General features: G+C 39.3%; 1 protein-coding gene across 1 annotated transcript in view; it reads right to left on the reverse strand.

Moving 5' to 3' along the window:
* EVI5 (ecotropic viral integration site 5) overlaps positions 1–27,150 on the reverse strand; it is a 169,616-nt gene that overhangs the window by 36,252 nt on the left and 106,214 nt on the right. Inside the window, exons 17-18 of the mRNA XM_040999074.1 lie at positions 19,857–20,003; positions 17,415–17,510 (exon numbers count right to left, since the gene is read on the reverse strand). Of these exons, the coding sequence (XP_040855008.1) occupies positions 17,415–17,510; positions 19,857–20,003 (243 nt within the window). The remainder of the gene's footprint in view (positions 1–17,414; positions 17,511–19,856; positions 20,004–27,150) is intronic.

A 27,150-nucleotide genomic window follows, 5' to 3' on the forward strand; every position in this document is an offset into this window, starting at 1 on the left:
TTCAAATCTTTGGAGAGTTTTGAAGTCCCTGTAAAACTTACCTAGGTGATACCTGAATAATCACAGGTTTTTGAAAAAGCATGTTTTTAAATGTGCCTTGGGTTCTGTGAGTTACCTAGAGAACAATGGGGTAGGGAGAAGAGCAATGTGCAATACGGAGAGTCCTACTGGCAGTTTTCAAATCACTGCTCCAGACTTTCTTTTTTTTTTTTAAGATTTATTTATTGGAAAGTCAGAAATACAGAGAGGAAGATCTTCCGTCCAAAGATCCATTCCCCAAGTGAGCACAACAGCCGATCCTATGCTCTGTGGTATCCCACATGGGTGTAGGGTCCCAAGGCCACGGGCTGTTCTCAACTGCTTTCCCAGGCCACAAGCAGGGAGCTGCATGGGAAGTGGAGCTGCTGGGACTAGAACCAGGGAGCTGGATGGGAAGTGGAGCTGCCGGGATTAGAACCAGTGCCCATATGGCATCCTGGTGTGTTCAAGGCAAGGACTTTAGCCACTAGGCCACGCAGCCAGGCCTCCAGTCTTCTTAATACCGCCAACTTCACCCTGCTCTTTCTCCTTACATATTTTCCTCCAACGGCTTCTGAGGGACATCAGACTAGGTAGGACTGCTTTGGGAACAGAAAGGATAGCTACCCTGCAGAGTCAGCACCCTTATTATCACAGCCAGTTTGAACACGAATTCCTGTCTCCTGGAACCAAAACAGCAATGGCTACTACAGACTGAGTACAAAGCAAACCTTTTCACTTGAGATTCCCCAAAGGAGTTACGTCCGGAGGCCGACACAGTTACTGCGTGTGATAAGACTTTAGTCCTATGCAATCAGAGTGGTGTTGTGTATCATATTATAAGAAAACATTTAAATCATTACTTCTGTGGAGTAGGGTTTAATCCTCTACTCCAGTGGAGAGACTGGCACTTAGATACTGGCCTCTCCCTTTCTCCCTATGAAACTTTGCCTTTGCAATCAATCAATCAATCTAATTTTTAAAGATTAGTCAAGAGTTTCAGCCTAATTGATAGATGCTGAACATGGGAAATAATGAAACAAAGCGATATGTACAGAGATTTACAGAATGGACTGAGCAAATTAGCTTGGACTTGGTACAGAAGTCTGTCTTCAAATATTTATTTTGGTCTCTGCCAATGTAAGTGAAAATTGCAATAAGTCACCACTGATGAGATGGCGTACACAGCATTTATGGCCCTACAGTTAGAGCTGTCCAACACATTTGCATATTTATGTCTGGATCTTAGTTTTTTATTTATTTTTTTTATTTTATTGGAAAGTCTATATAGACAGGAGGCGAGACAGAGAGGAAGATCCTCCATGCATCAATTCACTCCCCAAGTGGCCGTAACAGCTGGAGAAGTGCTGATCCGGAGCCAGGAGCCTGGAGAGACTTCTGGGCTTCCCACATGAGAGCAGGGCCCCAAGTCCCTGGGACATCACTGACTGCTTTCCCAGGCCATAATCACAAGCTGGATGGGAAGCAGGGTTGCTGGGATTAGAATCAGTGTCTATAAGGGATTTCGGTGCGTGCAAGGTAAGGATTTTAGCCACCAGGCTACCACACCAGGCCCAAAATCTTATTTTTAATCATGTCTTTTCTTGGAGAGGGTGGAGGAGACAGATTGCTTTTTAACTGAAACATTTCAAAGGCAGAGAATAAAAGAGTATTACAAGAAAGACTAAGGAGTTTACTTCTCATATTGGTCATATTCATGACTGCTTCCTCCTAAGAGTTTCACTGACTCTGAACTAACGTTACCTCAGTTCTGCATATCCTCATGGCAGAAAAGGATGATGTCAAGCAGTGGGGAGTCAGGCAGAAAGACTGGGGTAAGGAGACAAAACAGAAAGCTCGAGAATGTTCACTGATAGGAACAGAATCTATTCTCTTCCCAGATGTAAGGCAGGAAATGGCAACAGCGAAAACACAAGTGGATACACTTGCAAAGAGGATGACTTGCCAAGAACCACTCCCTCAGATATTTAGGATTTTTAGGATCTACTGCGCTTTTTCCTTTTGTGTGTGTCGAGTTTTGGAGTCACCGTATATTCACCCTACACCCTTGTCTGATTAAATGAAAAGCAACATCCATTACTAGGGAGAAATCCTTCCAGATGAGATGGAAAGGCTAAATGGTTCAGTTTGGAGAAACATACTTTTAAAGAAAGGCAAAGTTCTTGTGGCTTCTGGACATCCCACAGCAATATCACATGAGACAACATAGAAAGTTCGAGGCAAGAAAGCTAAAGCCTAAGGCAGAAAAGACTTGCGGTCAGACTAGAAGATGATCAAGAACAACAACTTACAATAACTCTTTGCTGTAGGAAAATCTGCACTGAAATAAAGGCCCAGCAACACAGGAATCACCAAGTCCTGTTTACAAAAAGCAACCAAATGACTCCAAAGAGCTTTGTCCTCTGAAGGCGAGTCTTAATACCAAAATTTTGTCAAGGCATGATTTCTTTGGTGGAAATACAGTTAAAAAAAAAAAAAACTGGGTAAGTCAGAAACTTCACAATAAAAGATGGGTTTTTAACATTTTTAACAACAAAGGCCACTCTGGAAAAGTGATTGTGAAACGTTAAGAAGCTCTCTTGGATTTTATGTGTTTAAAAACAGAATGTTCCTTGAACATTTCATTGTAGAAAACAAGACAAAATTTAAAACTGAAAACTTAAAATATCGAGTCTGACTGGAAACCATTATCCTTCCTAGATTTAACCATATATTTTCAAAGCTTAACAGTGGATTTTTTCTTCCCATGGTAAACTTGTCAGTCAAGAAATTGGGTTCTGAGCTCCACTGAACTATTGTTTCTGTGAACATTACACACACACACACACACACACACACACACACACACACACACAGAGAGAGAGAGAGAGAGAAAATGGGTAACAACTTTGATTGAGTCCCAGGAGTCAGAGGAAGAATGGTCACGCAGCTCCCGGCCTTGCCACTGCTGCCATCAGGATGAGAGAGAGTCTATCCTGGCGCACTTGTCACACATTGGTGACACAGCAGTGTGAGACACAGCAGTTAGAGAGCCCTGCCTGGAGTATTCGGATTTAACAGCTGTCTCGGGGAATACAGCTGATACCTCAAAACCACAGGTGGAAAGCTAGAGAGATGTCTTGTTCTTTTTTTATCTAAAATTTGTGATTTTTAAAAAAACGTTCTAATGGGATCTTATTTAAACATGCTACTTCAATGATTTTTAGGATTTTTTTTAGAATATGAAAACTGAGTCATCATCTACACAATCCCAAAACAACAACAACATACTACTACACTCTAAGAAGTGGCTATCAGTTTAACCTCACTTCTGAGATAGTTCTTTGAAGTATCCAATGGTTAAGATTTTTCTGTATTTTTTAATAAGTATTTTTATAGCTTACTATTTTCAAACAGTGTCCATATGTTTGTTTCTGATAAGAAGGTGGGAAAATGTCAGCAGCACTAATAAATTTCCTAGGAACCTGCATTTTCTTGAGGTTTTCTTTTGGCCTAGCTGATAACAAGACTGCCAGTTAACTGGTTTCCTAAGTAAAACTAATTAGGTAAGTAATAAACATAAAGCAAAAGACACACAATATAACAAAGATTTTGATTCTGCTGTGCTTTCATTGAAAAGATCTTACACCTTTTGTCACACCAAAAATGAAAATTACATAGTAAAAGAGTATGAAGCAATGTTTGTGAAAGCCATAATATCACACCTTTGAATAATTATTTTAGCAATCAACCATATGTTATGTGCAGTAATCTGATTCACTTTAAAGATCTAAGCTAGAGCACTTTGTAGATGAGACTCTTAACAGTTCATCAGTAACACAGTTAATAACAAGCATGTTTAAATGTTTAGGAGTAAAGTCTAACAATGCCAACTTACTTTAAAAAGAGAGAGAGAGAGAATGTGGAAACACTTTCCTGTAGCCCTTGACCTTTTGTGCCCTAATCAGCTATGTAAAGATTACCAAAATTTAAAAAAAAGATGTATCAAAAAAGAAAGAGCAGATAAAGTGACAGAAAAAGCAAATCTATCGAAATATTAGTAGAACACAGAGTACAAATTTTTGGGTGTTCACCATATAATTTTTAAAAATTACTGCATGTTGAAAACTTTATTAGCAGTAGGAAATACAAAACAATTCATTATTCCGTTCTTCCTGCCATTTGGTAAGAGGGGTCCACATTATAGTTTGAAATCTCCCTTTTGCTCAGTAATGGATACTACTCGCTTCACATTTTGCTGGAAAAGTACACTGCACAGTAATAGGCTTCAGTTACCCTTTAACCGAGACACTGAGGACCAGAAGTAGGGTTAGGGATGGAATTCTGTACTGGTGGAGTTGTGATGGCCTTTCGAAAGTTTTGAATTTTGGAGCATTTGAGAGCATGGATTTTCACATTAAAGATGTTCAACTTGTATGACAAAATTCACATATATCAGGACTTTAATAAAACAGAATTTTTACCTATTAAAGTTTGTGGTACATTCTATAGTTGTAATGTCAAAATCTTTGCTGGAGTCCTTGCTAATGTGCCTGGGAAAGGCCCAAGAACTTTGGCCCCTAAACCACAGTGAATGGTTGGGGAGTTAAATGGCAGATGTAGGCTCTCTGTCTCCTTTTCCTAATGCCCAAATACACAGAAGGTGAACAATTTGTGTGGTCTTGCATCAGTAAGATTAGAGAAACGATGGAAGAAGTTTTCTCTAGTCCTGAGAAGCATGCTAACACAGGTTGTACAGGTGCTGTGGTATTGGAGAACGCAGCAGATACTGTCCTGCAGGTTCAGGGCACTGGAAATGCAGTGCAGAACTCTGCAGGATGCCTTACTCTCCCTATCCCACCCTGCAGACAGCCTGGCTGCTTCATGTGTTTATAGAGTGTTCTGTGTGACATTTTCTCAGAAACCAGGATTTTATCTAAATCTTCCCTCCAGGAACTCATTCTATTTGTACCTTTGTCACATCTTTCCTCCATTTGTTGTGGGACACCAGTTCCCACTCAGAGTTACATTATCTGTCATCATATCTCTTAGCTAACAGCTGTTTGACACTCTCACTCTCTCCTTCACTGTGATTATATCAAGCCTTTTAAAAATTGTTATTACTTTATCAATGATTGTAACAGGTAACTCTAAATGAACCTTTCTGAATAAAGAACAAGTGTTTCTCTACTTATGATAGGGTTATGTTTGAGTAAATGCACTGCCAACTGAAAATATCTTAAGTCAAAATGTAATTAGTAGAGTTCTCAAACCACTGGTAGCCAGAGAAAAGATTAGAATTCCAAGTATGGTATCTACTGAATGCACTGCTTTTGCACTAATAAAAAACAATTGTAAGGCAGGGGGTCATCTGTCCTTAGAACCTGCTACTTGATTTTATCAGCACAGAGGATACCAAACTCTTACCCAAGACTCTCATCTCCTTCCTAAAAATCATCGAGCAGTTAGTTGTTGAGCACTTGCTCTATGCCAGGCACCAAACATACAGCAGGAAAAAGTCACAAAGTTCTAATAAATGGATAGGTGGATCTTACGGTAAATCTTTAAAGCCAAGATAATTTTACAACTTTTGGAAACCAGAAAGAATACTAAATGCGTGGACAAGACAGAGAGAGGGAGTTAGTCTTGTACTTTACAAAGGTAGTCAGTGACTTCAAAGCTGAGATTCCAATGAGAAGGAGTCAACCAGGGCAGTATCGAGTACAGAATTAGGAACGAGCAAGTGGAAAAGCCTTCAGGTGGAAACCAAAGAACATGATTCAAGAAACAGAAAGAAGGTGTATATTGCCAAGAACTCATCTGTGACGTAAAATAGTTTAGAATGCAGTTGGGGAAGGAGGTATTTGTCAGACAACTCAGGGACTGGCAGGCCAGAGAAGGCACTTGGATATGTGAGCAAGCTTCTCTGCTTTTCCCCTAGTCATCTGGAAGACCCAATTCTTACACTCTTTCTAGCAACAATTATCTTAAAAGTGATTTAAATGTATGTACATCTTATAAAGTACAGTCATAATCCCATACATTTGTAGAAAAAGAAAAAATGAACTCCTATATGCCACTTTTTTTTTTGTGGCAAGCTTACTCCTCCCAACGGGAATATTTCAACAGTCCTGATGTGATTATTGTACACGTTTCCAGTGCGTGCAGCCATGTTAAGCGCCTTTGCACTTAGTAAACACATATACTCACATGCATGTTGCATGATATTCAATATGGATGCACATCTCATTCATACTTAGTACAGCTTTATACAAATACACATACCATCCACACACATACTTACATGCATGCTTTCAAACATACAGAGAAATGTGATGTGTACTGTTCATGATTTGCTTTCTTCACTTAGTGGATCTTACAAGTGTTTCCACATTTTTTTAAATGACCTCTTTTAAGAATCCATTAACTTATTTTAAAGATCATTTTTTGAGAGAGAGAGAGACACACAGGGAAGGCGAGAGGGAGAGAGATCTTCCATTCACTGGTTCACTACCCAGGAGGTCCAGCTCTGGCAGAAAGCAGGAGCCAGGAACCCAGAGCTTCTTCCAGGACTCCCTCACAGTAGCAAGGGCCCGAGCACTTCAGTCATCTTCTACTGCTTTTTCTAGGCCATCAGCAGGGAGCTGGATTGGAAGGGGAACAGCTGGGACATGAACCAGTGCCCCTATGGGAATGCCCTCTGCATTGCTTCTTAAGGAAGTGAAATATCCGACAGTATGGAAATAACATGGCTTAATCATTCTCCTATTGACTGGCAATAATTAATTTTTTAGAATGTTACACCAAAAATAATGTTAGATCCATCTAAGTCCTATAATAATAATTAAAAGTAACAGGAATACACAAAAACCAAAGGTATCTTTCCATGTAAATATACAATTATTCACTAATATTTACCAGCCGATGGGTTTAGACCAGGTCAAACTGGGGGAACATGTGTTAAGCACAGTGGGTTGAGCCACCACCGTGATGCCCCCATTCTAAACTGAAATGCCTAGTTTGAGTCCCAGCTACTCCCCAATTTGGATCCAGTTCCTCTTTCATCTGTCTGGAGGCTGGAAGACGGCTCAAGTGCTTGGGTTCCTGGCACTCACATGGGCAATCTGGATGAAGTTCTTGGCTTTGTCTTGGTTCAGTTCTAGCTACTGTGGGCATTTGCAGAATAAAACAGTGGATAGAAGATCTTCTCCCCTTTGCCTTTTAAATAAAATAAACAAATACATCTTTTTTTTTTTTAAATAACTTTAGAACAGAAAATGACTATGATGTATTTTAACATTTTAATTCTGGCAATTAAAATTAAAAACATGGTTTACAAATAGACATCACACCCTTAAAGGAAATAACAGAAACAATTGGTAATCTCTCTAAGCTCTTTTCATAGTGATTTCAAAATAAATCTAAGGTTATACATAGGATGTGGGTTTTTCTCTGGGAGTAGCATTACAGAAGGTTTGTGGTATTAGAAGGGTCATGACACAATGCAGGTTGCACAGTCTCAGATGCAAGTACAAAGCCTGCATTTAAAAAATATTTTATACTATACCCACCACTGGGGAAAAAAAATCTACAAAAAACAGAGATTATGCTATCTAAAGACACGGCTTACGTTTTCTTTTGGATCAAAGTCATATCCTTTTTGAAACAATTTAAAAAGCAATCTCTTGACAGTTATAAGGGTTAAATAACACTTCTTTTCAAGGCTCTATTATGAAACTTGTGTTCAACGGTCTCGGGCAACCATGGTAACTTGCAGCCTGGGCACAATGTCTAAGTTTCAATTCAATATTTTCAATTCATATTTAAAAGTGAATTGCAACTGATTATTAAATTCCTATAAAAAAAAAAAACTTCAGTGATCTGAGTAAATCCGTGACAGCAGATAAGTTTAATCAACATAGCCACAGTACTGAAACATCAACAGCAACCACTGAGTTTTAGTAAGTTATTACTGATTTCTACTTTGCCCCAAGAAAAATTAATCAGAACAGTAAATGTGGTGAGTGGTAGCCTCTCCATGACTTCAAGGTGACTCATTTGAAACATCTAGAAACAAATCCTACTCATACCATGTTCTACTGATAAGTCTCGAAACAGTTTCCTGTAACTTAGAGTCACCGACTCAGAGGTTTTAATTTTCTTTTTTGTAACTAGGAAAAATAAATCAAAAAGTACACATAGAAATCTTAAGGAAAATAACCATGCAATCAAAAAAAGTATAAAGAGAAAAAAATTAGATATTTTCCTGGCATTTTTCAATGCTGAGACTGATTTAATTTCATTTCAGAAGACAAACTAACACACATACACACAAATGTTTTTAAAGTGATAAATCTTTTAAGATCAATTAAATGCACACACAGAAGATCGCCATTTACTGTAGTTCCACATCTTTTAGGAGATAGTCCTTACAGATCATACTTTAATGGGAAATGAATTGATTTTGTGACCAATGTTTATAATTCAATGGGTTCCTAGAAGCCCAGAATCATATAAACTCTTTAAATTAGTTTTTTTTAAGAACAGTTTCAAATTCATAGAAAAACTGAGAGTTCTCATATGTGTTCCCATTATAACTTACACTTTACTATGGTACCTTTGTTACAATTAACCAGCCAGTATTGATATCTAATAGCTAGAGTCCCTAGTTTACTCCTATCTCTTTGGTTTGGCTTATTTTTGTTGTTGTTTACCTATTGCCTGTTTTTCTTTTGGTTTGTTTCTGTTCCAGGATTCCATCTAGGAGACCACATGACATTCCACTGTATGCTTAGGTCTGACTGATAACGTCTCAGATTTTGCTTGTTTTTGATGACACTGGCAGCGCTGGAAGCTGCAGTGCTCAGGTATTTTGCAGTATTTCCATGATTAATTTATCTAGTATTTTCCTCATGGCAAGACCTTTATGGGGTTTGGGGAGGAAGACCAGAGGTAGGGTGTCATTTTCATCATATCCCACCCATGGCACATAGCACCAGCATGACCCGTGACAGTGTCTCAACCTTCTGCCCGAGATCAAGTGCAATAGGATTCATAACTGGTGGCACTGACCGCGATCACCTAGCTTGGGTAGTGTTTGTCAGGTTTCTCCAATGCTGTCTTGCCCCTTGTCCTGTGAGGGGAAGTCACCATGTGTAGTCTACAATTAAGCAGCGGGGAGTTGTGTCTGCCTTGAAAGCAATCTACAAAATTTATTTCTAATTCTTCCACAAATTTGTCTCTTCCTTGCCATTACTAATTTATTGTATCATTATTTATATTGGTAAGGACTCCTGAAAATATTTAGTTCATATTTTGGGCTATAATCTATTACCATTTCAAATATTCCATCCCTTACTAACTGCTCCGCCTTTGCTCAATGGAAGCTCTTTCAGCTGGTCCCTTTGCTCCTTTAACACAGGCCCATGAATGCTGGGGTATGTTTGCTTTGGAGCACTTCCTTGCTTTCTGGCATTACAAGCTGTTCCAGGCTTATCTCATGTACTTCCTACCCCAGGTCAAGAATCACCTACTTCTCTGAGTAGTCTGGGTTCCATTTCTTGGAGAATGGTGTTGAGACACAAAGTCAGGGCACTGGGTATGAAAAAATTCCTTTTACATGAACACCAAGATGATCAATCTTACTAAGCAATCACTTTTCCTTCATTAACTCTTATCTGAGATCTTTCTAGCGGATGGTTTTAAAGGATCTGAATGATGACCTTTTAGATTCAGCAATATCCTAAACACCTCTGGATACTTAGTTCTTTTAAATTGAACAGTATACTTACCTTGGATAGCAAAGAATCATCTTTCAGTACTATAGAAAACCCACTTTATTGTAAACAATTCCTTAATTCCTAATGACTACATAATAACCCAAGTTAAAACAGTCTATATAGTGGCCCGGCGGTGTGGCCTAGTTGTTAAAGTCCTCGCCTTACACACGCCCGGGATCCCATATGGTTGCCGGTTCTAATCCCGGTGGCCGTGCTTCCCATCCAGCTCCCTGCTTGTGGCCTGGGAAAGCAGTCGAGGATGGCCCAAAGCCTTGGGATCCTGCATCATCCATGTGGGAGACCTGGAAGAGCTCCTGGCTTCTGGCTTCAGATTGGCTCAGCTTCAGCTGTTGCAGCTGCTTGGGGAGTGAACATTGGACGGAAGATCTTCCTCTCTGTCTCTCCTCCTCTCTGTATATCTGACTTTCCAATAAAAAAAAAAAAAAACAGTCTATATACCTAAATTGCTATGCTGAAAACTTGTGTTAAGACTAAATATTATTACAAAATAGCTATTTTTATCAAATTCAAAAAATGCTAAGTTGAGAAAGTAATTAAAGACAAGTAGAAAAAAAAAGCTTAATATTTAAGCGCTTAAAACGGAAACTATACCCCACAGGTACCACTCTACATCAAAAGGTTAAAAACTTCTGAAAAGAAGCTTTTTACCTAAGAGTTGGCATATAAGCCATCAACCATTGTGAAACTATTAACAAATTAGCTCAGGAAATTGGAAAGTTCAAACTGATTACAAAGCCTGATGATAACTCTAGTAATATCACAGTTACTTCACATAATTAAAAATAAAATATTTTAGAGGTAATGGTGAAGATTTTATCACTTCCTTTCCATCTCTGCTAAAACTGCCTGCTGATCTGAGCACACTGATTTAAACCTAGCTCCCCATTCTATGTCAGAACAGAATTGTGAGTGGGTGTTTTTTAAGCCAAGAGTGGTTGGGGTATTGCCCATATGAGGCATCCCTAGAGGTTATCTGTTGGGCAAATTAACGAAAGTGGGTAAATGCTACTGGGTACCAGGAAAAGAACCAAAGTTGGAGTTCAGTAGACCCACAAGGTTTTAAGTAAAGAACTTTCCATTACTTATAACAAGGTGGCATCACGTTTACAGATGTGTTCAGCTTAGTGTACAGAAGCTTTTACTATGATTATGAAAAAAACAACACTTCTTATTTACAACTGCCTAGCTTTATAGTCATCAAAACAAACTTAATTTTCGTTAAACATCTAAAGGGTTTCTCATCTATTTTTCTCAAATAACTAAACAAACAAACAAAAAATGTTTTGTGTGCTTTGTTCTACTACCTGGGAAAAAAGGACAGTTTTATTTGCAAAAATAGTCTTCAGGGCCCAGTGCAGTAGCCTAGTGGCTAAAGTCCTCGCCTTGCATGTGCTGGCATTCTATATGGGCACTGGTTCGTGCCCTGGCTGCTCTACTTTCCTCCCAGCTCCCTGCTGGTGTCCTGGGAAAGCAGCAGAGGACAGCCCACACCTGCGTGGGGGACCCAGAGAAATTTTCTGGCTTCTGGCTTTGGATCGGCTCAGCTCCAGCCGGAGCAGCCACTCGGGGAGTGAACCAGGATAAGGAAGATTTCTGTCTTTCCTCTTTGTAGATCTGACTTTTAAACAAACAAACAAACAGTCTTCAAATAATAAATAACACTAGGACCAAGAGACAAAGTTAGAAAATTAAACTAACAGCAAGTGAAATGTACTTTTTTTCCCTCCTCGCCCCCGAAATGTGTACTATTTAATTACCATTTCCTTCCAGCTAGAATGCTAACATTAACAGATGACTGGAGAAAGACAATGTGGTGTACATAAACACTAAAAAGAAGAAAACCCTGTCTTTTGCAATACAATGAATGCAAATGAAAACCATTAAAAGTGAAATAAGCCAGTCTCAAAAATATGTTTTCCCTGATTGATAGTAACATAAAAAGCACAAAAAATGCCATGTATATGAGACTGAGATTTTTCAGATTGCACTATTGTTTATAGTCAGTGTATATTCTTTAAAAGTTTTCCCCCTACTTTCTAGTTGTTGAATTCCTTACCTAAATGTGATTGTGAAGCAAATGGAAAGCATGCTACTGTAAAAGTGAAAAAAAAAAAAAAAAAAAAAAAAAAAAAAACGAGGGCCTGGCAGCTAAAGTTCTTGCTTTGAAAGTGCCGGGATCCCATATGGGCACTGGTTCTAATCCTGGCAGCCCTGCTTCCCATCCAGTTCCCTGCTTGTGGCCTGGGAAAGCAGTGGAGGACGGCCTAAAGCCTTGGAACCCTGCACCCATGTGGGAGATCCGGACAAGCTCCTGGGTTCCTGGCTTTGGATTGTCTCAGCTCCAGCCAATGCAGCCACTTGGGGAGTGAATCTCCCCGCTTGGGAGGAAATCAATGAACAGAAGATCTTCCTTTCTGTCTCTCCTTTCCTCTGTATATCTGACTTTCCAATAAAAAGTAAAATAAACATTTAAAAGAAAACGAAGGATGGATGCAGAACACGGGCAGGAGGGAGGGTATGCCGAGAAGTATCACTACGTTCCTAACTCTATTTTGTGAAATTTATTTTGTGAATCTGTCTACTTTGTATAAATTTTTAAATAAATAAAAAAAAAAGGGTTCTGCGGCAGACATTTGGCAAGATGCTACCTGGGATACTTGAATCCATGACAGTTGGCTCTCTGCCACCCATACAGGAGACCAGGAGAGAGTTCCTGGCCCAGCCCTAGTCACTGTGGTATCTGGAGAGTAAACCAGCAGATGGCAGCTCTTTCTTTCTGTTTGTCTCACTCTCAAGTAAGTAAAACAAAACAGTAAAACAATTTTAGGAAAATGCCTATCTGAAAGCAGCTATATGTAATAATGGCCAGGTCACTGTAACAGAGGTGGAGACAGTATAATCTTACAGAGAATATTAAGCAGATTATAGGTGTAGTGATGTTAGAGTAATAAAATTGGGGTACAGCATGAACTTTAAGTATGAAAGTTTCAGGCTGACTAAATAATTCTTGAAAATTTAACAAATCAAGCCTTGTAAAGACATATGCTACAAAAAGCTACAGCATGTATACACTTGATTTCAGCAAAAAGGCCAAGAAGTGATGCTATAGCATCTATAAAAAATAGGTCTTTCTTCATCCAAAGTATGTATCTAAACATAATACTTACAACTGCAATTTTCATAATTAAATTAAAATCAGACTTTAACTTAGAAATAACAAATTAAGTAAATGTACAATTTATTAAATGAGCATTTTTATAACGTTTGATTTAGGAGAAAAACTTGTAGTCACAAAAGATTAAGAGTAATCCAAAAAGCCAACCTGGAGAGGTTTGGGATAACAAGATCCTTGACTGAGTTCTCCCCCTAGTGGAACCTGAACATGATGGAAGATTTTCCCATAACTAATAACTTGCATTGTATTCAAATTAGAAAAGGAATTCCAGGTTTTAACAAGAGACCTATTTACGAAACTTAATCTGCATTGGATAAACAAATGATGAACCATTAATACATTTAGCGAAAACACATTTATTAAACACATTTACAGCAAGTTATCCAAGTGACCCTCTATCCTAAATCCCGAAAGACAAACAGAAATAATGCAAAAGCATGGAAGTAAGTACAGAAAAAGACAGCAATAGGGAAAGCAGAGCAGGGAAGCTTGGAAGATCCAGAACGCTATAGGAATAGGACAGTTCAGAGTGCACAGAACACAGTGTCCACAGGGGCTGGCTGGGAAGGGAATGGTGTGACCTGGGGCTACACACACAAACAGGGGCATAAGGAAGAGACCAGGACTTTATGCTATAGAGATTTGATACGATTTGGTAGGTAATAAAGGATTCCACGTTTTAGAAAGACAGCTCTACTAACAGCGTAGAAAGAGACAGAAGAAAAGGAAACTGAATGAAAAGTCACTACAACAATCCAAGCAAGGGGTAAGCAGATGCAGCAAAGGAGTGATGGGGGAATTGCGATGTTGCTGAGGGACTCAACCATTGTAACAACAGGGGGAAAACAGTGGGGGAGGGAGCCTGAGGGGTGGAAGGAGAAATCCCTGAGCCTATGGAAATGTATCATGAAAAATAAAAAGTAAAAAAAAAAACAAAACAAAAAAGCAATTATGCCATGAAAAGTTTCCAAAAAAGTTCTTAAAATGATTCTTAATGCCTTTAGTAAATTTTAAAATCTTTTCTCAATTTTCATATTAACTTTGATTTAGTGTTCGGACTTCCTTGAGATTTAACTCTTTTGAAAGAGAAGAATTAGTAAGACACTTTCATCTGCGTGTACTCTTAAGAATTATCTGAAGGCTGATCTCCAGGAGTAGATAAAACGTCAGTGGGGATGCTAGCAAACACAAGTACTTTATAACATGATTTGTTATTTATTACAGTTGAAAATGTTCATAGGCATATTACCTTAGAGGATAAGAACAGAACAAGTCATGACGCATTAAAAGATGAACCACTAGGCAAGACTTGAAGTACAAAAGAAGGAAAACATTTCATATGGAATAGGAATACTCTCTGATTTTGAACACATTGACCTGGAAGAGCCAATACAAATTCTAGGTGGAAATGGCTACTGTTAACTAAAGCTTTTGGACTATTAATAAAAAGATACAAGAAAAGAAAAAAAAAAACAAGAAAATAAAGAGTGGGATTAGATATTTGCAAAATACAATATCAGTAAAGAAGCACATGCTCAAAAGAAAGAGACAGTGTACTAGAAAAGAAAAAGGGCCAACCTCCCTAGTAATGAAGTAAAGGCAAATCAATGCCATGATGAATTCTTACTGCATACCCCAGCAGATGGCCAAAAATCAAAACGTGTAACACTATTAAGTATCAGAGAAGATGGGAAAGAAATAACAAGCCTTTCAGATGCTGTCACTGGGAGTTGGAATTACTACAAGCACTTGCAGAAAATACAGTTAAAGATCTGCATATCCTACAATCTATTAATCTCACACCTTGGCACACCAGCTAAGAAACTTGTGTTCCCAAGGTCAATGTAGCGTTCAAGATTGCTTGTAATCAAACCCTGTTAATAACAGTTCCACCCTGGAAATGCACAAAGTACAATAAATATACTGTTACATCGCTTTAAAATGAAATATGTATAATTAGAGTGATGACTTAGAAAACATCTGACCAAGAGATACAAAAGAAAACATTAAATATATCTATCAAAAGCTTAGAGCCCAGGCAAGCTAAGCAAATGCTCTTAAAAAATGACACAACTATGGAGTGATTAACACCGAGACAGCAGAAGGGAACAGGCTGTGAATGAGTAGGCTTCCCGAGTACAGGCATTACGCTCTAGCCTCATCTTGGGTAGCAGTTACATGCATACTATTTTTAGACATACTATAATGCAGCTTTGTTTCATGATCTCAACATATTCTCTACTGCTTCATAAACTTTTTAAAAAATTATTCTGTGATTTAAAAGGCATGCAGGGGGACACACAGATCTCTTATTTGCTGATTTGTTCTTGCATTGCCCACAATAGCCAGGGGAGGGCCTGGTCAAATCAAAGAGCCCACAACTCAATCCAGGCATCTCTGCTGGATTTTACAGAAGCCACTATTTGAAAATCATCACCTGCTACCCTTCAGGATGTACATCCCAAGAAGCTGGGATTGGTAGTGGAGCCAAGACTCGAACTTGGGCATTCTGAACTTTAGTAAAACTAAAAGCTTTTGTGCATCAAAGGACAATAGCAGCAGAGAGAAAGGCAGCGAAGAAGGAAGAAAATGCTTTTGCAAAACCATGAACAAATCTATGAAAAATCTAAATAACTTACAATTCAGCAACAACAGCCTGATTAAAAATGAAGGAAGGGGTTTAAACACCAACTAAGCACATGAAAAATGCTCAACACTGCTAATCATTAGGGAAATGAAAATCAAAGGTACTATTTGAACTATCACTTTATACCATATTATGATGTGGAGAATAAAAACACAAAACCAGTAAGTGGGTGAGAATGCAGAGAAAATGGAACATCCTGTGTACTGCTGGTAGCAGCTGACATAGTTGTTGACACAGTTGTGAAAAAATGACATGGACATTTTTTCTAAATGACATGAAAGCTTTTTCTAAAACAAACAAGCAAACAAACAAAACTAAGCATCATTATTACATGATCCTACAATTCCACTTCAAGGTATGTATTCAAGGGCCCGGCACCATGGCCTAGCAGCTAAGGTCCTCGCCTTGAACACACTGGGATCCCATATGGGCGCCAGTTCTAATCCCAGCAGCCCTGCTTCCCATCCAGCTTACTGCTTGTGGCCTGGGCAAACAATCAAGGATGATCCAAAGCTTTGGGACCCTGTATCCATGTGAGACCCAGAAGGAGCTCCTGGATCCTGGTTTCGGATCAGCGCAGCATCGGCCATTGTGGTCACTTAGGGAGTGAATCATCAGACAGAGATATTTCTCTCTGTCTCTCCTCTCTCTCTATATATATATATACACACACACATATATATACGTATACATATATATATATCTGACTTAGTAATAAAAATAAATAAATCATTTAAAAAAGGTATGTATTCAAAAGAAACGACAGTGGGGGGCTGGTACTGTGGCACAGTACGTTAAGCTACAGCTTATGATGTCAATGCCCCCATCAGAATGCTAGTTCAAGTCCTTGCTTGCTCTGCTTCTGATCCAGCTTCCCACTAATGTGCCTGTGAAAACAGTGGAAGACTGACCAAGTAACTGGGTCCCTGCCACTCACTTTGGAGACCAGGACAGATTGCCTGGCTCCTCACTTTTGCTGGCACAGAGCTGGCTCCTGAGGCATTCAGGGAGTGAATCAGCAGATAAAAGTCTCTCTCTCTCTCTCTCTCTCTCTCTGTTTTCTCTTCTCTCTCTGTCTTTGTCTCCCTCTATCTCTTTAGGTCCCTCTCCTTTTGTGTCTAAAATACATAAATAAATATTAAAGAGAGAAATGACTCTAACAGATATCATCCAGATATTTGTACAGCTATGTTTATAGTAGCATCACTCACACTAGCCAAAATGTGGAAGCAATGAACAAATGAATAAACAAAATATAGTCTCGCATATAATGGAATATTGTTTCACCTTAAAAAGGAAATTTGGACACACACTACAACATGAATGAACCCTATGGACATTATGCTAAAAGAAATAGGCCAATCAGGAAATAAAAAACACTATATGAATCCATTTACAAAAAGCATCTAGAATGGTCAAGTTCAAAGAAACAGAAGTAAATGGTGGGTGCCAAGGGCTGGGGTGAAAAAAGAATAGGAAGTTAGTGTTTAATGGGCATGGAGTTTCAGTTAGGGAAGAATGTTCTAGTGATGGACAGTGTAATGGTTGAACAACAGTATGAATGCATGGAACATTACAGAACAGTATCCTTTAAAATGACCAATTGTATGTTATCTGCATTTTGCCCTGATGAAACAGAATCACTCTGAAAGCAAGCAAGCACTGGAGTGAAGGAAGCCATGAGGGTGATGATATAAGCAGATCATTGTCCAGCCAGAGCGAAGGGGGGATACTGTGATATTTTTCCACACACTTGCGTATTATCATACGGTACCTGGATTTCAAGTTCAGCAATGTGCTGCTGTAGCTCAGCCACAGCAGCTATACTATCTGCTTCCCGGAGTCTCACAGCCATCACTTCTTCCTTATTCTAGGGTGGCAAACAGAATGACAGATCACGTGAATTGGAGCTCACTGAATTTTTTCAGATTTCAGGAAAGTAACAAAGTATATAAATCTTGTGTTTGTGTAACCCAGCATGGTCTTGGGCAGGACACATAATTGAACAGCATGCTCAATATACCCAGGGAGGCAGTATCACCCACACCAAGCGGAATGAAGACAAATCATAAAAGGCTGTGCATAGAAGAAGACATCCAAATTCCATATGGGGATATATAAAAATAATGAAACAAAGCAGGGTAAAAGAAGCAAACAAATAAATGGCAGTACATCAACTCAAAACAGGTTTTGTCTCCCAATAGATTTGTGTAGAATTCACGAAAAACTTCAGATTTGGATTCTGAGATTGGGTATCATTTGATTTGCACTACTCCATTTTTAAGTGAGAACATCTGATTTCAGTTGAGAAGGGAAAATAAATGAAAATATTATAAACAATATCCTGACATAAATGAAAAATTAAAATGTTCTAATGATTAATTATCAACAAAGCAAAGGCTGTAATCATAAAACTCAAAATGAAACAGGCTTAAATAATTTAAGAACTGGTTTCCTTGGAAAAAGTTGTATTTGAACTTGAATTACTCCAAACAAGATAAAACACACACATCCAGCATCTGTGCCACACTTCATAAAGACACAAACATCAAAAAGTAGCATTCCAATAGGTTCTTAAAACTCTCTACTATTCTGAATCTGTGTCTATTACGGATTCAAAGAAAACGAAGTGATTGTCATGATAAAACTCCCCAAAAATTTGTTTTTGAAAAACACTTTACCTTGCTTAACGGTGCTATAGCATTTAAGAAGTTAATACAAATAATCTAAGCTCTAAACAATAATGAAAGAAGATGAAATTTACTTCTCATAAACACAAGTCAGCATGGATAGTTAGCATCCGAAAACTCAAATCAAATACTGGTATAAAAAATCAAACTGGTATGAACTCAATTCACATTATTTTATTTTTGACCTAGCATAGTGAAAATCCTTCAAAAAGGACCATGGTTCAACTAGTACAAGCTCAGTACTGCCTACAGATTTCTGTCAGTGTAAACTATAGCAGCATGAATATTTATCAGGATGTAATTCCATCTCTGGACTTCAGTGACACTGATAAACCACTCAAGCTTCACTCTTGGTTTTAAATGACACCAGAAGAAGTTGATGGAATTACAGCTTTTTATGTGCCACTGAAAGTCTTATTTCTTGTAGAATATAGTATGGCTGGAATCTTTAAGGGGTATCATTCCTATGATCTCGCCATGAAAATGTGGATGCCTAGTCTACATTTCAAATCCCTGACTTGCCTTGAAGCAATCTATTGCACAACTGAGACTAGACTTATCTCTTCAGTTAATTCACACACATCCCTCTCCCTCCTTTCACCTTATCCCCCAACTCTTCTCTATATCATCTTTGTTAGATTGTAAATTTATTCCAGGAAAATGTATACATCAAATAATTTCATTTTTTAAATTAAAATATTGTGGAGAGGGGAAAAAGAGAAAAGATGAGAGAGATTGATTGGTTGAGGAAAAGAATAAGGGCATTGTGGTCCAGAGGTTTAAGCTGCTGATAATGATGCTGGCCTCCCATATCAGAGCACCAGTTCAGGTCCTATCTGCTCTGCTTCCATTACAGCTCCCTTATAATGCACCTGGGAAGGCAGCTTATGACAGCCCAATAACTGGGGGTTCAACACCCAAGAGGGAGACCAGGATGGAGTTCCTGTCTCCTAGCTTCTACTGAGCCCGGGCCTGGCTGTTGCTGCCATTTGGGGAGTGACAAAGCTAATGGAAGATCTCTGGTTCTTCCTCTCTCTGTCATCCTGTCTTTTAAATAAGAAGCTCATTTTAAAAATACAAGCATAAATAAAGGAAAATATGCTTATTTATCACACCAGTGCATACACATTTCTTTTGCTTTCTATCCAGAAAATATATTGACTGCCTGCTAATAAAATATCAGCCAAAGGAAGATTTAAGCCCCCTAAATTATGTATATCTTGGAGGCAGCTATTAAAAAACCTCAGTTTTACAGAGCCAGTAGTCAAAAGAAACACTGTAAAGAAATAATAGCGAATGCCACCACAGAAAATTAAGTTCATCAAGGAAATGTTTGAAAAGGTTTCTCCCCCAACATCTAGCCCCAATCAAGATGAGCTAATCTAGTCAGAAAGCAACCGTCAAAACAAGTTCAGGGAAAGTGGAAAGTATAACAGGGATAATGCTGGTTCTATTTCCTTTAGAATCATGATCCTCAAAGGCATGATTAACATGAACAGAAACAACCAGCTGGAAGGCACGTTTACCTTGCATTCAATCTCTGCCTGCTTGCGCTTTGCTTCACTTAACTGAGTAAGCAGTCCTTTGTTCTGCGCAGAGAGATACTGCACCTTCTCCTGTAGGCTGATCACCTCTTGCTCTGCTCTGCGAAGATGGTTACTATTGATCTGGTTCTAACAATGAAAAATAAAATTGCTCAGACCACAGATAAGATACCTGGCAAAGTTTTAAAAATGTATCCATTTTATACCTGAACAACAGCATAAAAAATGTTGCTACTAGTTCAATTTAACTTCATTCAATCAATAAACTCCAAACAAGGAGGATATAAAACTGCTTTAAAAACATATAATGTGCACCACATTGGAAATTCTCATGGTAGCACTACGTAACATTCATACAACAAGTACCTGTGGACTACAAGGATGTTAACACATAATCAAAAGGCAATGGGGTTATCAAGTGAACAGATGCAGGAATAATGGATTTAACTCTTTTCTGGTTCCCAGAGAAAACTAAAAGGTTATCACCAATACTCATTGGACTTGACACTTCCTGATGTCACAAAATGTGTAATCTGACTTGCTCTCAATTTCAAACAGACTGTGTAAAGCATAGATTGATTTTGAACTCTGGCTGTGACATCTAATGATTTTTAAGTTGATATTTCTGAGTTTCTATTTCCTAACTTGAAAATTTACATTAATGAAAGATTTTATTTCTCATTTGGAACTTAATGAGACAATATGTATAGTACAGCCTAACATGTAGCAAGAACTTAGGAAATATTAGTTGCTTATCATGATTACAGGACATGCTAATAAATATATATATTTAATATATATATACACATATGTACACACACACACACACACACACCTTAAGTTGACAAGCATGAGTTGGTTTTCCCAGTTAGCATAACCTAACCTAAATTCTACCAATCCGAAATGACTGTATAAGTGGCTTAAAAGAAACAGGAGGGATTTCATAACCAGACACATGATATCTGGGTCCTTGTTTATCAGGTCTTCAATTTTGGCTAAGCTATTTAATCCCAACGAATTTCAGAACAATAGCATAAGTGTAGATACTGTATCTGCCATTTCAAGCAGATTGTGAAGAGAGTCTCACACAGCGCCTGGAGTTTTATAAATAAATAATAAAGGCTCAGATATTTCTATTATTATACTTATGCTGTCCCACAAGACAAAATCTGGATCCTCAAACAGAGTGAGGCTCCAAACTTTCTACTGTTTCAAGAGTCTTCATCTTTGCATTATTACCTTACTGCCTCACAGAAAGTATGCCTTCCAAGTTATTCCTCCAACCATAACAAATATCTATTCTTGGGCACAGTATGATCAGTGTCTAAATCCTCGCCTTGCAACCCCTGGGATCCCATATAGGAGCTGGTTTGTGCCCGGCTGCTCTACTTCCCATCCAGCTCCCTGCTTATGGCCTAGGAAAGCAGTAGAGGATGGCTCAAAGCCTTGGGACTCTGCACTTGCATGGGAGACCCAGAAGAAGCTCCTAGCTCCTTAGCTTCAGAATGGCTCAGCTCAGGCCATGGCAGCCTATAGGCCAATGGGCAACACAGCTTAGTACTGGCCTTAAAGAGAAGAATCTGCTAACCAGAAACATAAAAACCAAGAGCAAAAGAACAGACAGAGGCACAATGAATATTACTGAAGACTCCCCTGCAAAGGAGCACAAGCCTTTGCCAGCCTCAGGGTTAACGGAGGAAGACATCAAGGTAATGGTGGATACAGAATTTTAAAAACTTGGATAAAGCTTCTTAACAACAATGAAGCACATATAGAAGCTCAAGGAACTTCAGGGATATGTCACACAGGAAATAGCTACACTGAAACAAAATCAAGCAGAATCATTAGAAATGAAGAACAAAAATAGAGCAAATTAAAACTCAGAGGAAAGCCTCAATAACAGAATGATTGAGGAAGAAGAAAGAATCCCAAAATTCGAAAACATTTCCTTCAACAATGGGGGAGGGGTGGACTTAAAAATCTGAAAGAGGACCTGAGTCAAGCTAAGAAAAGTAGTCAAGAATTAAAGAACACTATTAAAATGCCAGATGCAAGAGTTATGGGAGTTGCAGATGGCACAGAAAGAGAAGCTGGGTTGAGAAATGTATTTAGTGAAATAATAAAAGAAAACTTCCCTAATTTGGAGAAAGAATTGGGAAACAGAATACAGAAGAGGCAAAGGACTCCCAGTAGGGGTTGACCAAAAGTTGTCTTCACCATGACACATGATAATTAAGCTCTCTTCAGTTGCAACAACAAAGACATATAGAAACTAAAAGTGAAAGGATGGAAAAAGATATTCCAGGATATTGGAAAGTAAAAATGAGCTGCTATAGCCATGCTTATATCAAATAATATAGACTTTGACATGAAAAATATTAAGAAGGATACCACATAATGATCAAAGGATCCATTCAGCAAGAAGAGATCACCTTACTAGATTCTTTTTTTTTTAAAGATTTATTTTTATTATTATTTTTTATTGGAAAGGCGGATATACAGAGAGGAGAGACAGAGAGGAAGATCTTCCGTCCGATGATTCACTCCCCAAGTGAGCCGCAACGGGCCGATACTATGCCAGTCCGAAGCCAGGAGCCTCTTCCGGGTCTCCCACACGGGTGCAGGTTCCCAAAGCTTTGGGCCGTCCTCGACTGCTTTCCCAGGCCACAGGCAGGGAGCTGGAAGGGAAGCGGAGCTGCCGGGATTAGAACCGGCGCCCATATGGGATCCTGGGCGTGCAATGCGAGGACCTTTAACCACTTGCGCCACCGCGCCGGGCCCACCTTACTAGATTCTTATGATGGATTTTTTAATCTCTAATTTTATTTGAGATATTTTGATTTTTCTTTCTTGCTTTTCTTTGCTAGTCTCACTAAAAATTTGTTTCCCTCATTTTAAAAAATGGCTCTTGTTGCAATTTATACTTTAGTTTCAATTCCACTTTTTTTGCTGCGATTTTTATCATTTCTTACTTCTTGTTCATTTTTTAATAAGTCCTTGAGAGGCATTATTAGATTCTAAGATATCTAGATTTTTATAAGCATTTGATGTTATAAATGTCCCTTGAAATACTGTTTTACTACATCTCACGGATTTGGGAATTTTCTTTTTATTTTCATTTCTTCAAAAAGTTTTTTTTTTCTTGTCAATTTCTTTAGTGACATACAGGTCATACAAAAGCATCATTTTCTTCAGGAAGGTTTTGTATTTTCTTTTTCATTTCTTCAGTGACACAACAGTCATTCAGTACCATGTTATTTAACTTTCACCTTATAGCAAATTTTCTGCTTTTCTGCCTGTTGGTGATTTTGTTTTCATTTAAGGGGTTGCAAAGTAACTGTAAAATAAAGAGTCTCATATCCAGATGTGAAGATACAATGCAGTACTCATCTTTACTTCCAGATCAAAGATGGACTCCCAATGAAACTGTTAAATATATTCTGACAATGGGATGCTGGACTCTGCCATTGTCCATGCCTGCAATGTCAGGACACACTCAAATATCAGAATGATGGACTTATGACTATTGGACTTAAGACTATATACTATTGGTCCTGGCGTGGTAGCCTAGCACCTAAAGTCCTCACCTTGCATGCACTGGGATCCTATATGAGCTCTGGTTCTAATCCTGGCAGCCTAGCTTCCCATCGAGCTCCCTGCTTGTGGCCTGCAAAAGCAGTGAAGGATGGCCCAAAGCCTTGGGACCCTGCACTCGTGTGGGAGACCAGAAAGAACCTCCTGGCTCCTGGCTTCAGATCGGTGCAGTTCTGGCTGCTGTGGATGCTTGGGGAGTGAACCATCAGACGGAGAATCTTCCTCTCTGTTTCTCCTCCTCTTTGTATATCTGACTTTCCAGTAAAAATAAATAAATCTTCAAAAAAACTATTTTAAAAAGGACTATACTATTGTAATAATATAGGGAAAATCAGTGGACGGGAGGGAAATTGGGGGGAGTATAGGGAAATCCCAGAGCCTATGGAACTGTATCATAAAATAATAACATAAAGAAATCAATAATCAAAAGGAAAAAAAAAACAAGGTTAAATAAAGGGTTAGCTACGTTGAAAAAATAACTGGCGCCCCAGATGAGATCATTAGACATGAGTAAGAGAATAGGAAGATCCACAATAAACACAAAAGGAGTTATAAGATGAAAACAGAAAAAAGCTATAAACGTTGTTTCCTTCCTAGCAGCAGCGGAAGGACCCTGGCAGTCATGGCCAAGACCAAGGATTGGGACTCCCCGGCAGATGGAGTAGCTGAAGCACCTCAAAGTGGAGCTGTTGCAGCTGGGCGTCATCAAGGTTCCCAGCAGCGCAGTGTCCAACCTGTCCACAGTCCGTGTTGTCCCCAAGTCCACTGCCCAGGTGCTCATGGTCATCAACCAGATCAGAGAAAAAAGGAGCAGGAGTGGCGTGCCAGCTGCGCAAGTACGTGGGCAAGGCTGAAGCCCAGCTGGAGCGGCAATAATAGAAAGAAATACCCAACACACACACAATTTATATAGGTTATATCTGGTAGTCTAAGAGAGGGAAACCATTGAGAATTTTCAAAATTGGAAAAGAAAAAAGATACGAATCACAGTTCAAGAGGCACCACTACTGATCTCACAAAATAAATACAGACAAATCCTCACCAAGACATGTGGTAACAAAATGAGGAATGTTAAGGAAAACAAGAGGCAAATCAAGGGAAAATCGGGGTGTCTCGGAAGGAAAGTCAGTGAAATATCTGGCGGACATCTCACCAACAAAGATGTGTAAAGTTTACGAAATAAATTTAGCTAACTAAAGCAAACTCAGTGAAACTGTCATGTGAGAGTGAGCAAAGAGAGTAAATCTATTTTTACATTACTTATTTTAATAGGAAAAGGGGTCCAGTGCAGTCGCCTAGTGGCTAAAGTCCTCGCCTTGCAAGCCCAGGATCCCATATGGGCCGCAGGTTCTAATCCTGGCGGCCATGCTTCCTATTCAGCTCCCTGCTTGTGGCCTGGGAAAGCGGTTGAGGACGGCCCAAAGCCTTGGGACCCTCCACCTGCACGGGAGACCCAGTGAAGGTTCCTGGATCCTGGCTTTGGATCAACGCAGCTCTAGCCATAGCAACTCCTCTTCCTCCTCTGTATATCTGACTTTCCAGTAAAAATAAAATAAAGATTAAAAACAAAAAAAAAAAGAAAGAAAATGAGGGAGTTTACAAGGACTGAAACTAGAAAAAAAAAAAAAAGTAGCATGAAAAAACAGAGCACAAGGCACTGGCAGCCAAGCAGACACATCCAAATCGGTGCTGGCTCCACAAGCCGACAGTGACCACAGCAGTGACGCGCACACAGGAGCTGTCCAGCAACAACCTGGAAGACTGAAGCAGGCATTCAGATAACAACTTCAGATTCTGTTCAGTCAGGTAAGCATTTAGATGTCTTCATGCAATAAACACTAATGGGAAATAAAAGGAATTAGTTTAAAAAAATACAGAGAAGGTAGAAAAAAAAAGCTAAATAAACCCAATAAAAATGCAGGAAAGGAAAAGAGAAAACCAAGAAGAAGTAATGAAAAAATAATAGAATTCCAATACATCATTATGAATTCCTTTTGATTTCTATCATGACAAATACAGATTTAGAGCCAGGCTATCACTCTTTTTAGTTTAAAAAAAAAAAAAGAGAGAGAGAGACAGCCAAAGTTTCTTTCAAACCTTGGAGCCCCAAGGAGAGATGGGATGGGGTTTAAATATTTTCTGAACTGAAGCAGATTAGAAGCAGACACCAGTCATCAAGAACTACCCAGTGAGAATAAATATTAAGACTGCTGGAAGCCGAGTGTTGGTTGATGAGAGTGTGTGGCGCCCACAGGCAGCAGACCAAGAGAAGCTCACAAAATCCAGCCTGTTTTGTTTTTTTCTTTGCATACTCCAACAGGTATACGCAGCAGAGAGTGCCAAGAGGCCTGAAAAAGACCTTCATGATGCTTCAAGAGGAACACTCTGCTTCCTTCCCCAGGAAACTAAAGCTCTCATCTGTATGAAGGGGGACCAACACTGCTGTCCTTGGCGCAGTGGACAGAGTCCCCAGTCTGGGTGAACTGGGAGAAATAGCTCATCTCTCTCTCTCTTTCCCACCCTCCATTTATTTCAAAGGCTGGGAGATGGAGAAATAGAGATTGACAGAGATTCTTCCCAAATGTCCACAACAGGTAAGACTGGACCAGGCTGAAGACAGGAGCTCAGAATTAAACCCGCATCTCCCATGGCTGGCAGAGTGGCAGGGACGCATGCATGCACTTGAGCCATCCTGTGGTATCTCCTGCTGAGCATGTCAGGGAGTCAGGGCTTGAAGCAGATATTCTGAAATGCAATGTGGGCATTCTAAGCAACAATTTAGCTGCTTTGCCAAACACCCAATTTGTTTTTCTATAAATGCATACTATTCATTTTTATTTATTCTGGAAGGCACAGTGATAGAATTAAACAGAGAGAGAAAAATCCTGTCTCTGCTGGATCACACCCAAAATACCTACAACAGTAGGACTGGGCCAGCCCAAAGCCAAGAACCAAGAACTCCTCAGGTCTCCGGCACAGGTGGCAGGAACACAAGGACACAGGCTGCTGCCTCCCCAAGCACCATGGCAGGAAGCTGGGTCAGAAGTGGAGGCAGGACTTAATCCCAAGCACTGCAATATGTGGTGAAGGCATCATAAGTGGCAGCTTAACTTTCTGTACCACAATGCCCATTTTTATTCCCAATTTAAAAAAAATTTATTTGAAAAGCAGAGAAAATGAAAGATTTCCTGTTGAGTGGTTTTTTCCCCCAAATGCCCAAATAGCTCCTACAGGCAGGAGCCAGGAACTTAATCCAGGTCTCGTAAAAATGAGTGGTAGGGACCCAAGTCCTTAAGCCAGACCCTGCTGTCCCACAGGGTGCCTGTGCTGGAATGGAGAGTAGAAGTGGGACTGGAACCCACGTATTCTGATACAGGACGTGGGTGTCCTAAGTGGCACTGTCAACACTGCGCCACACGCCAGGAAGATCATGTCTTGGACTTAGGACATGTGTGGGTGGGGAGACACACTAAAACACCAAACACACCAGTCCAAGGTCACATTGCTGCCTAAGACAAACCCTTCATTAGAACAACAGGTAACACTCCCGGCCCTTCTTCTCTGAATGCTGCTGGAGACAGAATCTTTGTGAGGTGTTGTACAGAGGGATGCCCTAAAGATAATAACAGAAACATTCTGACACACCAGTCCCACTCTAAAAATAGGGCATGGCTAAAGGACT

This window comes from Ochotona curzoniae, unplaced genomic scaffold (genome assembly GCF_017591425.1).
Source record: "Ochotona curzoniae isolate NIBS_2020 unplaced genomic scaffold, NIBS_Ocur_1.0 scaffold_1037, whole genome shotgun sequence".
Classification (NCBI taxonomy): Eukaryota; Metazoa; Chordata; class Mammalia; order Lagomorpha; family Ochotonidae; genus Ochotona; species Ochotona curzoniae.